The sequence below is a fragment of the Eptatretus burgeri genome, chromosome 2, assembly GCF_056783735.1.
Source record: "Eptatretus burgeri isolate ZD-2024b chromosome 2, Ebu_testis_v1, whole genome shotgun sequence".
NCBI lineage: Eukaryota > Metazoa > Chordata > Myxini > Myxiniformes > Myxinidae > Eptatretus > Eptatretus burgeri.
Genome location: NC_140962.1, coordinates 145,818,972 through 145,837,639, shown reverse-complemented (window position 1 = coordinate 145,837,639; position 18,668 = coordinate 145,818,972). Strand labels below are relative to the sequence as shown.

At 39.1% G+C, this 18,668-nt stretch overlaps 2 protein-coding genes across 2 annotated transcripts in view; one reads left to right on the top strand and one right to left on the bottom strand.

Annotated features, from left to right (window-relative positions):
- Nucleotides 1-727: 727 nt before the first annotated feature.
- Nucleotides 728-1,462, top strand: LOC147033447 (olfactory receptor 1L3-like). The gene has a single exon (XM_085851581.1). It carries the CDS (start codon nucleotides 728-730, stop codon nucleotides 1,460-1,462), a length of 735 nt encoding a protein of 244 aa, XP_085707707.1.
- Nucleotides 1,463-2,855: 1,393 nt separating this feature from the next.
- LOC147033446 (E3 ubiquitin-protein ligase TRIM11-like) overlaps nucleotides 2,856-18,668 on the bottom strand; it is a 59,593-nt gene continuing 43,780 nt past the window's right edge. The window contains exons 7-8 of the mRNA XM_085871632.1: nucleotides 6,917-6,970; nucleotides 2,856-3,542 (exon numbers count right to left, since the gene is read on the bottom strand). Coding sequence (XP_085727758.1) covers nucleotides 3,013-3,542; nucleotides 6,917-6,970 — 584 coding nt within the window. The 3' untranslated portion in view covers nucleotides 2,856-3,012. The remainder of the gene's footprint in view (nucleotides 3,543-6,916; nucleotides 6,971-18,668) is intronic.

The window sequence follows — 18,668 nt, the reverse complement described above, 5'->3', positions numbered from 1 at the left end:
GCAAATTCTGTTGGTCCCATGTCAATCGGCTGAACTTGAAAAATTAACGTTACGCAATCAGGTGATGACGTCATAATTCGGAAACCGGGAAGTCGGAAGTCATTGTCTTCAATTGACTAGCATTATTTTTTCATTCTATTGCAAGTGGCGTTGGCCCCATGTCAATCGGCTGAACTTGAAAAATTAACGTTACGAAATCAGGTGATTATGTCATAATTCGGAAACCGCAAGTCGGAAGTACAATTCTTTTGCATCGGGACACTCCCGGGTGCATGTTCTGTCAGCATGTGAAGTTTGGTGAGGATCAGTCCAGTACTTTTCGCGTGCATAGGTCACAGACAAACACACACAGACACACAGACAGACTCACTTTCAACTTTATATATGTAGATAGATATCAAGAGTAGTTCTAACCCTAACCCTAACCCTAACATCAGGCGATATAAACGTGGTGATTACTATTGTATTGTACCATGTTTTGAAATCCTGAAGATTTAATAACCATTGGCCTGCAATGTTTACAAATATGGGAATGATTTTTGAAAGTAATTCGCATGTCAACACAATGTGTTTATACAGGAAGACAACAATGAACACTACAATTTTGGGGCGGACACCACATACGGTCATTTTGTGGAAGTTCTCTCTGGATGAGGGAAGGATCGTTTTGTTGTGAATTTTTACTTCCATTGCGTTCCTTTCACTCCTTTTCAACGCGGGCATTATCATGTCATGTGGATGCCGCAGGTTCCACAAACCCATGCTGCTCTACATCAGTATTTCATCATTAGCCGATGCGTGCTGGGGAATCGTTGGGATATGCTGCATCCTTAACAACACGCTAGCACATCGCATAGAGATCACGTTTGCTGAATGTCTGTGGCAAATGTTTTGTTTGGAGTTCGCGCTTGTACATCAGTTCCTCAGCACCTGGATCATGTACGTTGACCGACATTGTGCCGTGTTTTGGCCATACACATACGTCGCTCTGATGGCTAGTAGGCAAAGCGCCCTAAAATTCTTCTTTCTGGTCGAGATCCTCGGGTTCTTCCTCAGCATCAGTTGCCCTATGGTCACGATGTACCTCGAGTTTTATAACGACTCAGTTACTGTGCACAACAGCGCGTGCCTGTCCACAACTGTGACTCGCTCCTCTTGTGAGACCTCCTCCGCCGCATCTGCTTTCGTTGCCATTGTTTTGTCTTTCGTGTTTGGTTTAACCGGATTTACCGCATTGTACTCCACTTGCTGTATCATCTGGAAATGCCGCAATTCGAGCAAGGAGTCGAATATTAAAGCTCTACACACTTGCCTCACGCAGCTCTCTCTACGACCTATTCCTGTACTTATGCTTTCCACCTTACTTTTTCCCATTATTGTTATATTTCGGGAGGTGGGGGTGGTTAGAACCATTTACTTCAAAAATGAGCCACGTTCCAATCAAGACTGCGAAGCTTTGTGATTAGAGAGGTGTTTTCCTGATGACCAGTCAGCGTCTTCTCTTTCAAACCAGATCCATGATGATGCCTTTTCAGCAGCCGATCACCACGCCTTCAAAAGTCTCGTTCTGTCTCCACTTGTCAGGCTGAGATTTTTTGCGATGCTATCGGCTGACCAACCAACTAATCCCCATACTCTAATTTCCACATTAAATAAGTCATTAGCGTATCCTTCTTTGTGCATCTTCGCAATCAGTCACTCATACTTGGCTCTTTTGACATTACCAGCTTCTGACATCCCAGACTCAAATTGTACCTTTAACTCAATAATTATGATGCGCCTGCTCAACTCTGATTGAAGGTGTTAGCGAAAAATCAAATCACTCCTTGTTACATGTAAAAGATCGTTTATTCGCACGTGCGGAGTGACTGTCTGAGACAATCTCTGCTTGGTCTATACAGAATCAAGCCTTTTATGAAACTCAGCATGGGTGCGGTTTTCAACCCAAACTGCTGAAACGGCAAAGGTTTTAATCAAACGAGTGTGAAACTCCCCTCATGGGGAAAGAATGTTTCTGAGGGATCCAGGGATCAGATCCAGGGATCTGAGGCATCCATGCTGAACTTCTCAAGGCTGGTGGAAATGTTGCACTCGTGTCATTGCATGCAGTTATGTGCTCTGCCTGGAACACAGGCATCATCCCAACTGATTGGAAGAAGGGCCTTGTTGCCCCTCTCTGAAAAGGGAAGGGTAATCGCCATGACTGCAACAACTACCGAGGGGTGACGCTGCTCACAGTGCCGGGTCAAGGTTTGTGCTCGGATAATTCTTGATAGGGTTCGCCACCATCTGCTTGAGCACCAGCGTCCAGAGCAGTCAGGCTTTACACCAAAGAGGTCAATGATTGACCGTATCCTCGCTCTTTGGTTCCTCACCAAACGCAGACGAGAGTTTTGGCAGGGGCTGCTTGCAGCCTTTGTTGATCTCTGCAAAGCGTCCGATTCAGTGAATCGGGATGCCCTCTGGAGGATTATTGGTCTTCGTGGATTGCCCCCAGAACTGATCAATCTGATGTCTGAACTGTACTCTGGTACTGAGAGTGCTGTGAGATGTGGTGATCCCACCTCCGACTTATTTCCCATTGTCACTGGAGTTCATCAGGGGTGTGTACTGACCCCCACAATTTTCAGCACTTGTTTGGATTGAATTCTAGGGAGGATGTCGGAGAGATCAAGCTGCGGTGCATCGTTTGGGAATGTCCAGATCGCTGACCTGGATTTTGCAGATGATGCAGTCATCTTTGCGGAGACTTTAGATATCCTTTTGGGGGCCCTCGAGGTGCTGAATGAAGAGTCGGAGCCGCTTGGGTTACGGGTTTCCTGGGTCAAAACTAAGATCCAATCGTGTACAAAAAATGTATTTCATTTTATAAACTTTATTAACAAATCAGCAATCAGATCGTAAATACATCGTTATAATCACAAGTAAATTATTTTATAGATTTGAACCCAAAATAACCTTCACTTTGTATATCTCAACAAATAAACTTTCATCATGAACAGAACGGAATCATCACAAGGAGCAGAAACGCACGGTGTCGTCAGCGTAGTAATAAAACCCAATAGCAGGTTTAACGGGGACCATGAAGTTCCCCCTGAACACATGCAGGACCCCCGAATCCCCAAAACACCTCAACTCTCCTGCCTCACAATCCAAGAAGAACCCAACCCGTTTAGGGTCCCCCGGTACCGACAGGAAGGTCCCTTGCATGTTGTGACATGTTGTATATTTGTTATCCCGTTTCTGTAAACACCACGACTCAGGATTCCCTCCCAACCAGCACTCATTCCCTTTCCCTTTCCTCCCCATGGAGTTTAAACAGACTCCGATTCTGCACCAATGACTCGAACTCACATCGACCTCCCAGTAGTGACGGCCGGATGAGAAACTCTCAGAGGAAACAACTTGGTGATAAACATCAAACCGATGGGGGTGTTTTGGGTAGGGCTGGTTGGTCCTGGTTAGAGTTGCCCTACTGAGGTCCTGGGAGATCATGATCCGTGGATTTGCAGAGTTTTGGTCGAGACTCGGGGTTCGTCCATCTGTGCACAGGAGACAGGTCCAGAACTTTGTTAGAGAAACAAACACATTTATCTCTTTTTTTGAACCTTTGAAATATTAAATACGAGCAAATAAAACCCGTCACTTCGCTGACTGGGTTATTAAGGGAAGGAGGGTGAGAGGGTGGAGAGAAGGGAGAGAGGAGGGGGGGGAGAGAGAAGAAAGTCATGGGGGAAAGAGACGGGAGGGGGAGTGAGGAGGGGTGGGGAAGCTGGGAGGGGGAGAGGAAGAGGGGAAGAGTGAGGGAGGGGGGATGTGAGGAAGTGACGTGTCACCAAATATTGCTGTACACTCCGGGAGGGGGTGGGGTGGGAGCGAGGAGGATGGTGGAGAGAGGAGGGGGGAAGAGGAGTGGAGGGGGAGGGAAACGAGTGAGGTGAAAAGGGTTTTTGAGGAGGTAAGCATGAGGGGAGGGGGTTCTGGACCTACCTTTGGGATGGGGATTTGAGGGGGAAAGAGAGAGGGAAGGGTTCTCAACTTGCAATTGGTGGTGGGACTTGTGGAGAAATGAGTAGGGAGCGGGGGGGAGGGGGGGGTAGTGCAGGATTGAACAAAATGGGTACGATAAAACGGCACATTAATGCAGCACACGAACACCGCTTAGAGATATCCATGGGGGTGGATAGTGGGGAGGGGGGGTTGTTCGTAGGTAAGCATGAGGGGAAGAGAAGGCAGCATGAAGGGAAGGGAAGGCAGCATGAGGAGTGGGGAAGGCAGTGTGAGGGGAGGGGAAGGCAACGTGAGGGGAAGGGAAGGCAACGTGAGGGGAAGGGAAGGCAACGTGAGGGGAAGGGAAGGCAGCGGGAGAAAGGGAAGGCAGCGTGAGGGGAGGGGATGGTGGCATGAGGGCAAGTGAAGGTGGCAGGAGGGGAAGGCGGCGTGAGGGAAAGTAAAGGTGGCGTGAGGGGCGGGGAAGGGGAGGCAGCGTGAGAAAGGGGAAGGCAGCATGAGGGGAGGGGATGGCGGCATGAGGGGAAGTGAAGAAAGCATGAGGGGAGGGGAAGGCGGCATGATGAAGGGGAGGCAGCATAATGGGAGGGGAAGCGGAGGGTGATAAAACATGCCCAAACAGCAACATTTTCATTTTAACCACTGGTTTCTACATAAAACCAGGTAGGAGCATTTAAAACTCACCCTATTTACCTGGCAAAGGCCTGCCTGCATGCATATTTGCACATGCAGCGACCTTTACACCCCTCCCGTCGGCTCACTTCAAATCAGATTTGTACATGCTACACTCTCGGGAAGCCGTTTTAAATTCAAAAGTAAACTGTCAGTCCTTAACAGTTCCCTTAACAGAGGGGGAGTGGTGGGGAAGGGAGATAGGTGGGAGAGAGAGGGAGGGAGTGGAGTGTGAGAGTGAGGGAGAGGAGTGGCAGAGAGGGGGAGAGGAGTGGGGGGAAAGAGGGAGAGGAGTGGAAGAGAGGGGGAGAGGAGTGGGAGAGAGAGCGGGAGAGGAGTGGGAGAGTGAGGAAGAGGAGTGGGAAAGAGAGGGAGAGGAGTGGGAGAGCGAGGAAGAGGAGTGGGAGAGAGAGGGAGAGAGAGAGGGAAAAGGGTGGGAGAGAGAGAGCGAGTGGAGTGTGAGAGAGAGGGAGAGGAGTGGGAGAGAGCGGGAGAGGAGTGGGATAGAGTGGGAAAGGAGTGGGAGAGAGAGGGAGAGGAGTGTGTGAGAGAGGGAGAGAGAGAGAGGGAGAGGGGTGGGAGTAGGGGAGAGAGAGAGGGGGAGAGAGAGAGAGAGAGAGGGTGAGGGAGAGGAGTGGGAGAGAGAGGGGGAGAGGAGTGGAAGAGAGAAAGAGAGAGAGAGGAGTGAGAGAGAGAAGGAGAGGAGTGGGAGAGAGAGAGAGAGAGAGAGAGAGAGAGAGAGAGAGAGAGAGAGAGAGAGAGAGAGAGAGAGAGAGAGAGAGAGAGAGGAGGAGTGGGAGCGAGAGAGAAGGAGAGAGAGAGAGGAGTGGGAGAGAGAGGGAGGGGAGAGTGGTGGGAGAGAGGGAGAGGAGTGGGAGAGAAAGCGAGAGGAGTGGGAGAGAAAGGGAGAGAAAGCGAGAGGAGTGGGACAGAAAGGGAGAGGAGTGGGAGAGAAAGCGAGAGGAGTGGGAGAGAAAGGGAGAGAAAGCGAGAGGAGTGGGACAGAAAGGGATAGGAGTGTTTGATTAAGGGAGAGGAGTGGGAGATAATGGTAGAGGAGTGAGAGAGAAAGGGCAAGGAGTGGGAGAGAAAGGGCAAGGAGTGGGAGAGAAAGGGCAAGGAGTGGGAGATAAAGAGAGAGGGGTGGGAGATAAAGGGAGAGAAGTGGGAGAGAAAGAGAGAGGAGTGGGAGAGAAAGAGAGAGGAGTGGGAGAGAAAGGGCAAGGAGTGGGACAGAAAGGGCAAGGAGTGGGAGAGAAAGGGCAAGGAGTGGGAGAGAAAGGGCAAGGAGTGGGAGATAAAGGGAGAGGAGTGGGAGAGAAAGGGAGAGGAGTGAGAGAGAGGGGGAGAGAGGGAGAGAGAGAGAGAGGGGGAGAGGAAGAGGACTGGGAGAGAGATAGGAAGAGAGAGGGAGAGGAGTGGGAGAGGAGTGGGAGAGCAAGCGAGAAGAGTGGAAGAGAAAGGGAGAGGAGTGGGAGAGGGTGATCCATTCTATGTTTGAAATTAGTTTGGGTGATCCATTCTATGTTTGTAATTAGTTTGGGTGATCCATTCTATGTTCGAAATCAGTTTGGCTGGATCAATTCCTTGTTTGAAATTTGTTTGGGTGATCCATTCTCTGTTTTAAATTAGTTTGGGTGATAAATTATTTGCTTGAAATTAGTTTGGGTGATCAATTCTTTGTTTGAAATTTGTTTGGGTGATCCATTCTATGTTTAAAATTCGTTTTGGTGATCCATCCATTCTTTGTTTGAAATTTCTTCATATTTTCACCCTTGCCGACTTTTTATAAAAATTCAAAAAGTGAACTTTCAAAACGCAGGATAACTATAACTCTGATGAGCATGTGAACTGTGTTTGAGGGAAAAGAAACAAGTGAAACACATTGAATAAAAAGGGAAACAAAATTAAAAGAAAGGGAAGGGGTTAAAGCCAAGAAAATGGGAATTTTAAAAGATCATGGAAATAGAAAAGAACCAAAGAATGACATTGAAAAAATATCATTGTCTTCAATCCCTTCATCGTGTCTCTCTCTCTCTCTCTACAGTATGCCAGTTTTGTGACGTCACATAGGATATATCTATCTCTCTCTCTCTCTCTCTCTCTCTCTCTCTCTCTCTCTCTCTCTCTCTCTCTCTCTCTCTCTCTCTCTCTCTCTCTCTCTCTCTCTCTCTCTCTCTCTCTCTCTCTCTCTCTCTCTCTCTCTCTCTCATTTAACTCCCCATTCACTTACAAAGACTTCTCAAGCTGTTCTGATCAATTTCAAACTTTTTGAGTTCCACCGGCTCTGTTGAAAGAAGGAAAGATAAACAAAAATTACGTTCAATGTAATTATCCTGCTGTTTATAAGTAATTCATTTTTAATTTAAGAACATACAGATTTGAACATCAGCAGATTTATTGGGGTGTTTCACTGATGCGTTATGCAAATGGTGGAACACATGGCTGCGGTTCCTCCTGTGTGTTGGCTATCTCGGGTGTGTTAGCCGCAAACTCCTACACCGACTGCAGCGGTGCACGAGCTAACAGCCTGGTGGTCGTCGTCGGTGATGGTGGGCAAAGAAGAAGAAGAAGGTGCTGAGTAGGGTGAATATACTGGTTCTGGCTCACTTTTCCCCATGTAAATGAATGGGGGATTTTCAGCGATTCATATTTTTTTCCCTAAAAATAAACCCCCTTTTTATCCCAAGGTATATTTATTTGTCTCCCCTTTTAACCTGGGGAAACTTTTTTTTTTTCAAATAATCCATGCAATAAGATAAAGATTTGTTCAAGTACTAAAGTGGTAATGTGATTTGTTAAAGGTGATTCGAAAGAAATATCTAAAACGTCTAAGCCTCGGGACACTCTTTATCAAATAACCGATGCATATTGTTTAGCTCACTCATTGAACCTATAAAGATTTGTTCATTCTCAAATTCCTTCAATAGTTTAATTTTCTTTGCACAATAATCCCCATCTAAAATATTGAAAAACAAAACACTTGAATCTTTATATTTTTTAAGATACCCCTTTTGTGCCATTACGAAATGATAAACTTCTCTTAATGCTCTTGTTTGACCACCTCCTGAGTCACAGGTTATTTTTGTTAAGCCACGCCCACTTCCCTCTAAGTCCCGCCCACTTACCGTGAAAATTTTTTATAAGCCCCGCCCACTTTTGTTAAGTCCCGCCCATTTTTCATGAGGTATTTTATTAAGCCAGGCCCACTTTTCCTAAGCCCCGCCCACTTTTGCTAAGCCCTACCTACTCTTACATCATTTCCAGTTCATCTCTGACTCACAAAGAAATCACTAGAAAATTACAGCATGTTATGGTTTTGAAAAATTTCCCAACGAAGGCTTGCCTGGGCTTGCCCAGGGAATTTCCAAAGGAAACCACAACCACCAGCCTTTCCCTATAAAAGCCTCAAGCCCAGGCTCCATTTTAAACATATTTTTTTGCTGACAATGGTGTGCTGTGTGCTTGCCTGGAACTCTCCGACTTGTATGGAACTAAACCTTCAAGTTGATGAACTGGATTCAAACCTCTTATCTGTTGAGGTAAGATTTTTATTTTCCTATTTTCAAACTTTGATTGAAGCATACTCATTTAATAATTAAATCACTTGATTCATACATTATTATTTTCTCTCACAGGAAATTGTATCTGAAATACGAAATGAAAATACTGCTTTTGCTACAACTTGGGGCGAAATTGTTGGCTTGGTTGAAGACCTTGTGAGCGACCAAGACCCACAGAACGAGCAAGATCTTGAGTAGGATGACTTTGGGGTTCCTTGGAACTCTCAGACTTGTATGGAACTAAACCTTCAAGTTGATGAACTGGATTCAAACCTCTTATCTGTTGAGGTAAGATTTTTATTTTCCTATTTTCAAACTTTGATTGAAGCATACTCATTTAATAATTAAATCACTTGATTAATACATTATTATTTTCTCTCACAGGAAATTGTATCTGAAATACGAAATGAAAATACTGCTTTTGCTACAACTTGGGGCGAAATTTTTGACTTGGTTGAAGACCTTGTGAGCGACCAAGACCCACAGAACGAGTTCGTCCTTGATGACCCAACCAAAGAGTTATACCTTGGAGACCAGCAAAATCCTGAAAAAGAGTTTTACAGCAATAGTACTCATTGTGAGTTATCAAGACAATACCCACTGAACAAGTTATACCTTGATGAGCCAGAATACAAGTTTTACCTTGGAGACTCACAAATTTTGAAAAAATCAGTAAATGAGTTCTGCCTTGATGATTTAAATAACTACCTTGGAGACTCAGGAAAACGGTTCTGCCAAGATGGTTCTAAATATGGGGCCTACCTTGGAGACTCACAAATTTTGAAAAAAATCAGTAAATGAGTTCTGCCTTGATGGTTTAAATAACTACCTTGGAGACTCAGGAAAAGGGTTCTGCCAAGATGGTTCTAAATATGGGGCCTACCTTGGAGACTCACAAATTTTGAAAAAATCAGTAAATGAGTTCTGCCTTGATGGTTTAAATAACTACCTTGGAGACTCAGGAAAAGGGTTCTGCCAAGATGGTTCTAAATATGGGGCCTACCTTGGAGACTCACAAATTTTGAAAAAATCAGGAAATGAGTTATCCTTAAGAGACTTTGTAAGTTGGTTTTATTTTGAATACTTGAAATGTGGGTTCTGGCTTGATAACTCACAATGTGATACATATTTTGGAAACTCAACGGGAATGTGGTTATACCTTGAAGACTTGGAAAGTTGGGTTTATGTTGGGGACTTGAAACTTTTTTGGAGACTTTTATTTATTTATTTATTTATTTATTTATTATTATTATTTTATTTATTTATATTTTGGAGACTTTTGGAGTTGCTATCACTCTTTAGGATCTAAACCTATCGATGTAGTTCTTTGTCGGATGGTGCTTGATGGGAGCAAGATCAAGAAAGTTCTGGGAAGAAAGTGCAGGCTTACTCCCCCTTTCTACGTCATCAAACCTGAAAGCTTTAAAAGACAGAATTGGAAGAAGAGAAAAAAGACATTAAAAATATACATTGTTCGTTCTGGGAAGAAAGTGCAGGCTTACTCCCCCTTTCTACGTCATCAAACCTGAAAGCCTTAAAAGACAGAATTGGAAGAAGAGAAAAAAAAAAACGTAAAAAAAAAATATATATATATATATAGGTGGAAATCTCATTTTAAAAAAGACATTGTGTTGGGCGAGGATTGAGTTGGGGTTGAGATTTTGAATGTGAGGGTTGGGGTTGAGATTTTGAATCTGAGGGTTGGGACACACACACACACACATACACACACACACACACACACACACACACACACACACACACACACACACACCCACATACACACACACACACACACACACACATACATACACACACACACCAACAAACAAAGTTAAGCCTTGACTATTCAGTTGAGGATTCTGTGTTTGGGGTTCACAGATCTAAGAACGTCCCCCTTGACACACATTATATACTGTTATACACCTCGGACTTGGCCCTCGAGTGTCCACAACGGTGTATAGTAGGAGGGAGTGCAGGGACATCCCATTGCTCCCATGGGTATTATCTGCTTAGTTTTGTCTTTTGTAATTCCTGTGAATAAAATGAACCTAAAATCTCTTCCCCTTCCAAATCATATATCTTATAAGTCCAAGGAACCGTATCTATTACATCAACAATTTTAAAAAGTTCGTTCGTCCATCGTTTAATATAACCCTTTTCAAAATGAAATTTCCACCTATATATTCTTACGATATCACCAACTTTGAACTTAGGTTTTCTGACATTAATCTCTTTTTCATATTTTAATTTTGTAAATGTTTCTGATGGTTTCATATTTGTTGACGTGTGAATCGTGTCATTATACTTATCCACAATATCCTGAATAAAAGATGACCATTGTTGTGAACCGAGTTGTGTGAATTTTTTATATAATCTCTCTTTTAAGGTACGATTAAAACGTTCAACAACAACTGCCTTCCCTTCATTAAAGGTACTGTATAATGTAATACTGTTATTCTTTAGAAAATTCATAAATGTCTTGTTATAAAACTCTCTACCCTCATCAGTCCACAATTTTTTAGGTTTTCTCTTACTTTTATTAAATATCTGATGAAAGGCTAACATAAGAGTATTACCTGTTTTGTTTTTTTAATGGTACAACCCATGCGTATCTACTCCTCAAATCAATAACGGTTGAAGCATACTTGTACCCCTTATCATTATTGAGTTCAATCAAATCAGCAGACCAGATATAATCTACTTCCTTGGAATAAACTTTCCTTCTCTGAAACTTTGTGAATATTGGTTTATGTAATTCATCAGCTAATTGCTCTTCAGTCTTAATGACATCATTAGAGCCTATAAGTTTTTTGAATTTCCAAGTCCAAGTTTCAATTTAGCACTGATCATCTTCTTCACAATGAACCGATCAACTTTTTCTCTCAAGGTTGGATTTTGTATCAGAGACAAATTATACAACATTTCTCTATCGGCTTCATGCTTTTCTTCCAACGTTGTGGTATTCCCATAATCAATATCGTGTCTCATGCACACTTTATCAACTCTATTGATGGGTTTACTCCATGATTTAGGATTGTCTGCCTCATCTAATCTTTTATCCAAGTTTGTGCCTGGACCACAGAAAGAATACCCTGGTAGATGTAATTCCCCTGGTATTCCAGTAGTTGTAAATTTACTTCCTGATAAAAACTTTTGTATATCTCCTCCTAGTTTGTGTTTGGAGATAAATTGATTTTTTTTGAACCACACACCGAACATATACCTTTTTGTATAACCCTGTTATTTTTACTTTTAATATATGAAATATTTTTAGTATTAGTTTTCTTTTTACATTTGAGACAATAACTCATTTATTTATGAGAAAAATTCCTGCAGAGTGCAAAAACCTTTTTAGTTTCCAACATGCACATTTGAATCTTAATTTTTAAAACATAAAGAATCCTTAGAAATGCCTTCACTCTCTCCTCCATTTATTTAAGAAAAAAAATGAAAAACTTGAATTAAAATGAATATCTTGTCGATGTCAATATTCTTGTCGAAAGTATTGCAAATAGACTTGTCAATTCTTTGTTTTCCTCCTCGGTGGGTTGAGTTATTTTCTGTAATACCACCAATCTTTTTTTAATCTCACTGGTTTCCATATTTTGATATTTATTTTGTCTCGCTCTTTCCTCCCTCTCCTTCTCTCTCTTCTCTCTCTTCTCTTTTTCCTCCTTCTCTTTTTTCTCCCTCTCCTCCTCTCTCTTCTCCTTTTCCTCCTTCTCTTTCTTCTCCCTCTCCTCCTTCTCTCTCTTCTCCTTTTCCTCCTCTTCCCTCTCTTCTTCAACTCCTTCCTCATCCCTTATTATCCTTGAATCGCTTACACCCCATAGAATATCATACATATATTCATCAGGATTTCTTGTTATTCCTGTATCCAAAAAAATTTTTTTTACAACAGGAAACCAATAAAATTTCTTTTGAATTTCTAAAAGAGCCTTACCTTTTCTTAACTTTATAATTTTTTCATTATTTAACATTCTAATTAAATCTAAAGTTGTCGGTTTCTCAACATCAGCATAATGCCAATCTTTTATTGAAAATACCTCATTCTTATGTTGTAGAACATATTTATTAAAATACCGAATACCCTTTTCTTGACGGTATGCTTGGACACAGAAATTTTAATTTTCTTGAAGCCTTCTTGCTGTCATTTATGTATTAGAAATATATGTTAGAAAAATATTATGACACGAAACACCTCCCCATCTTCCCATAGTTAAATCATTTTGTATTTCCTTACTTATTATATATAATCCTGTTTTTTCTGTTTTCATGATATAAACAAGGGCAAAACCATTATTATATTTACCCTTATTAAATTCTTTTATTTGTTGTTTACTAATCATGGCCCCACAAAACTCATTCTCGATACCAAGTGGATAATATTCTTCCTTACGAGACTGATTTAATTGTTCCAGGTCTTCGAGGTTAATTTTAAATGACCAATTATACCCTAAATCATTCATATCATACCCCCATTGTTCAATTCTCATACAAACGATACGCCCTTCTTTATAAAAATTTATTTTAATTCGAACTGTGAATTCTGTATGACCTGGAGATAATATCAACACTTCTGTATCTTTGGAATACACGGCCATTTTATTTAAGGATATATATTGTGATAAATCGCTTAATCTCACCAAGTCATTCGCGTCAGTCGGGCTTGGATAATTTTTTAATTTATAAGCATTTTTCATGTTAATATTTTTGGTTATATTATATTTATGTCGTTCAGCCTGTGCCTTTGTGTAATAATTTGATAAATCAATATCCAGTTCTTGAGATACACCAAAGATAGAACCATCTTTACCAATAAGTCATTTATATTAGATTAAAAATAATATCATAAAATTTTTTATTTTTGTTGAGTTGAAATAACACATAAAGACATAATTGACCACAACACTTGGAATTTAATTCTTGGACTTGAAATGTTTGATAAACACTATTCTGTAAGAATTTTATGACTTCAACAGGTGGTGGAAGACCAAAACTATCAAAATAATATTTGTCTTGACTATTAAAAATACAAACCCAATGAGAACCGTTCCCATTATTATCTTCTAAGTTCATAATAATATTCTTTGTATGTTTCGGCACATTTGTTAATTCATCTCTCATACAAATAACCACATTATGAATTTTTAATTTCTTACAATATTTGTCAAGTTGTAAATTTGATGTTGTATTCTTTCCAAATTTTTCCAACCACTCATCAATGCTCATTTATTTATTAGAAAGATATAATCCATTACCTCTTTTCGTTAATTTTACACCTGCTTGTGCTATAGAAGAAAGCAAATCTCCAACTAACAATCTCGCTTTATCAGGCAGACCTTCAATTTTTTCAGCAAAATCTACAATTACACCACTTCCACTAATTTGTTTCTCCAACTCTTTGTTATGTCTTTCCAATTCTTTTTGAGCCTGGAGTTGAGCCTTCCATTCATTGGCAGTTTTCACCGCTGTTGAAATACCACCCGTCAATGCTCCAACCGCACTTAAACCAGCAAATAAAGGAATTAGAAATGGGAGAAATCCTCCACTCGTCTCTCTTATTGAATATTTTTTCAACATTGGTTTTGTCATTTTAATTTTAAGTGAGCCAGTGTCATTCAAGATTTTAACCTGTTCTCTTGTGAGCAAAACATCAATTCTTACTGCTCCTTTTCTCTGAATTGTATTAACGTTAATCGTACAAGGCTTTTGATTTTGAACACAAGATAATAATTTATGAAGATTGATTTGATTAAGATATACCCCAGTTGATACTTTACCACTCATTTATTTAACAAAAAATTATGTGAGACTAATCATCACACCATTATCTGTATTAATCTGCAATTCTGTTTCTTCCAAAAGCAAACAATATGTATCAACTTCTTCACTCTCTCCTCTTTCAATGTATAGGGAAGTATCCACTCGATTAGACTTTATAGTTTCCTTTTGAGCGCTCAGGTCAAACGCATAGATTGTATACAAACTTTTAAATGCTGTCATATCCAAAATAGGTTCTTTATTTCCATTACTTTCACACACCTTTTGGTAAGACTTGTATGCTTCAGCAAAATCATTTTTTTCCCAATTAATTTCCAATCTATCTTGTGGATAAAATGTTCCATCTAGAGAAACGCGAAGTTGTTTCACCTTAGCATTATCACTCAATGCATTATTCTTATCAGTCGCAGTATCACCATCTGGCTTTTTAAAAATGATCCACAGATATCGTGGTTTTCCTTCCAGAACACCCAAATTCCACGTGTAAGTAGTTTGGTTGAGTTTAACGTGTTGACATCTTCTTTTGAGGTATGATACACTGAGTGGTTTCTTTTAGTTAAGTCTTCGATTCAACATCTCTTCTGTTTTAAGATTAGGAGTATATTCACTGATATACCAACTCATCTCCTCAATTACAAATTTATTCTGTTTACCAAAAGCACTACCAACACCAAAAAGCAATCTATTTTCATTATCATTCCTTTGTAGTTGAAATCTAATTTTAAGACCATACAGAACTTTATCATGATCACAAAATCCAAATATACCTTTAAGAGGAACTGCCACAGTAAAACTATTTTCTGCTTTTGTATCATCATTATACATTCCTTTCCTTTGAGTATATCCAGGGTCTGTGTTTGTTCCCGTTGACATATCAGGAATAAAACCTTCGACAGACCCCTTTCCCATTCTATCACTGAATGTATAGAGTGTAAATTTCATCATTTCAGATACAGCAGAGACATAATCAACCGCTTCAACTTCTTGTGTTCCAATATACAAATGCACACTATCAAACATTTTCCAGAAGAAATCATTTACAAGTGTAGCGTTTGTGTTAGTCGCAGCCTTAGTGAATTAAAATTTACACAACAAGAAACTTTCGGATAGATTCAAATAGGTTTGTTGATTATTTATTTCAAAACTTTTTGTACCATTCGTATTCCAGTCTGTTCCAGTTATTGCATTTACCTTGAAGTAATCTTCTTTTTTAGTGGAGTTTGAGATAATAATAGTATCATCCAAATCATAGATACTATCAATTGCTTCCATACTTGTATTTATTTAGGAAAAAAGATGTTAAAACTTTTGAAACCCTGATCCAAGTATTTGAATTATTTTCTGTCGTTCTTGGGGGGACAACTGAGTTTTGCCTTTCTTAATTTCTTTTATTGCTTGTAATTTATGAGATTCCTTCTGGGCATCGTTTATGCTCTTTACAGCACCTGCTACATTTCCCACAGCAGAAGCAGTTGAACCAATTAGATCTTTATGTTTAAGAATAGTTGAACCAATACCCATTAGAGTATCAATTATCCCATCTCCTCTAAATTGATGTCAAACACCCCTTTGTCTCTTAGGTTTATAGTATCCTCTACCAAGATACATACCTTCACCCTTCTAGTATGGGGAAAGGAACATCCCATCCCCTGTAATTATTTTATATTTTCCCAACTCGTGTTTCCTCACAATAACCATCGTATTTATTTATTGGAAAACTTCACGTAGGTGAATTCTGATGGATATAACTTCTCCATTAAAAGAAATCATACGATTATCTTGGTCGGTTATCCTAAAATTTACTCTGTGTATGGTTTTTCCTGAGACAGGGAGATAAACCAAATTTTTGGGTTCCATATTGAATTTATAACCAATTGGGGTTGAGTATGCGCTGAATGAAAATATTGCATTTGTTTTTTTTCCATCATTATAAGCACCATCAATCAAATCACAGTGAATTAACACCGAATTTATTCCTGAGGATATTTGAATGACATTATCACTGTAAAACGTCCCATTAGTTTCAATCTTTTTGAGGAGAAACCCAATAACTCTCTAAATGAATTATCAATTGTGAAATCAACCTTGTAGTTATTTTTAACTTTAATCGTTGATTTTGAAGTATGTTTTTGAATGTCTATAACAATATTTTTTGGTTCATCACCCTGTTCTTTCATAAGACGAGCAATTTCGGAAGATATTTGAGAAATCTCCATGCTCCGGGTGAGACTGTTATCGTTTTGTATCCACTTCCGGGATTATAACTAAACTTGTCATTTTTATCAGTTATATTAAATAAGGTATTATAAGTTTCCATGGACAATAAAGATGCCTCATATTCTTTTGTTGGGTCAAGTTGTAGTGGGTATGGGAATGAAGATGTGTGGTCGCTTGTTGTGAAATTAAAACTCAGGATTGTGCTTCTCATCTTATTTAATATGAGATAAAATGTCTTTATATTGAGATTTATTAATTATTTTCATGTTCATCAACTGGTCTAAAATGGCTGATGCTTCATTAAAACAATTGTTATTTCCAGCCTTCTTACTACCTAACAACAATAACAGTCTATTAACTAATTGTGATGGGTCATTTGGAAGAAAACTAATACCTGAACCAAGGATACTTAAAGCCTGAATAATGTGTTTCTCCTTCTCATTTTTCCTACTTTTACTAGAAATACTAACCCTATAATTTAGAGTGTTCAGCAGATCAATATATACTCTATCATCATTATTTTTCATATCCAATGGTTTATCAATATACTTTGATTCATCCCTCGCAGTTGAACCTTGTCTTCCATCTTTTGTGAGAAGAAACATTAATCTCGGAGTTAGTTTAACAGGGGGTTGAGCAGAACCCAAGACCCTTAATTCATCATTAAATATCAACACCTTTTCTTGAACAAGATGAAATATTGCTGGTTGTTCTCTTGGAATGAGTCCTGCTTTGGTTTTTGAATCCGCTGAATATTCATTGTTTTGAAGAACATTCACAATATAATCAGGCGGTTGATTAATCTCTTCCAGTTGTTGAAATAAACCTTCATCATCATATACCTTTAATTCTCCTAAATGCTCTAATTCTTCCTCCGTCATTTGATCAAAATCTTTTAACATTTGAAGTTTTTTAGGAGTATATTCTACTGTGGGAACTGTGGAGACATCTTTCATTTTTCTTGGGAAGTTTTTAAAAGTGGTTTAAAAAATTTCTCGTTTTCTTTCAAATGCTTCTTCGCCCGTTAGTTTCTGTCTGCGTTTCTTCTTTATGTCTTCCTGCTGTTTTACAACTTTTGAAACCAACTCTTGATGTTCCTTAAATCTTCTTGCTCTTTCTTTTGCATCCATTTATTTATTGTAAAATATCATTTAATGAATTGTAAAGATCAACAGGGAAATTTTCCTTTTCTTCATCATCCAAGTAGATGTGTTCAAATAAATCCTTTTCTTTAAATATTTCATCAAATTCTTTATTAACATTAATGCGAGTTGTAATTTCTTCTTCACTAATACTTGCATCTCTGCTTTTCATACGTTTGCGTTGAGTTTCTTCATCAACATCAAAACCGAATGATAAAATCTTCACTCCGCTCAGATGTTTAATAATTTGTCTCGTTCCTTCTGGATTAGTTTCTAATATCCCAAGACCACCAGATTTTAGTTTCCTTAACTCACTCTTACAATGTGAATATTTTGTTGTACCAAGAGAAACCTCCTCAAATATTTGACCTTCATTCCTCAATCGCATATGTTCCTCCACTGAAATATAGTGATAATCTTCACCTTTTACTTCTCCAGGTCTTATTGCTCTAGTTGTTGTTGATACATTGCATATCACGGGGTGTTTTTTTAAGTAAATTGACAATATTCTCATTTGTACTACACAAGAACCTTGATTTATGAAAGTTTTTTCCAGAAGCAGAATTACCCACAAGATTTACAGTAATAGTTGTCATTTATATATGTAATTGTTTATAAAACAAAAAATATATCCCTTAATATCTCATCTTGTTTCACAACAATATATTTATATTTTTCAGTCGTGTGCTTCATGTAATCCTCAAATTTCTTTTAACTACATAATGTAGAACAATTATCTCTCCAAAAATTATTGATATCTATTGAATTTAACTTGAATAAAATAAAAGTATTGGCATTGTTTCTGATGGAACGACAAGGAAGTTGAAAGTACGATTGACTAAGATAAATACAATTACAAGAAGAATGTCTCCCTCTTGTGTAGTAGCTGTCCATTACCGTTTGGTTTCTCTCATTAACACAATCATCAAAGATAACGAGGTTCTTTTTTGATTTATCCAAATCTTGGGGAGTCGGTATATCATCCGTATTATCACTAAGAATACAAGTTATAGGATTTGATTTCTTTTTACATCTCTGTGTATCACAAAATAGTTGAATTATATCTTCAATGTTATAATCATTTAGGTTTTTTTGACGTTTAAATAAACCGATTATATCTTCTTTTTGAAGACCAGCATTAAAACCTTGTGAGAGTAGTTGATACTCTGGTTGAAAACTCGACTTTGTGAAAATTATTAAATTATCATAATCTAAAAAGTTGGGAGTGAGGAGCATCTTTAAAAGTAAGCAGGTTTTTCCACATCCACTTGAACCA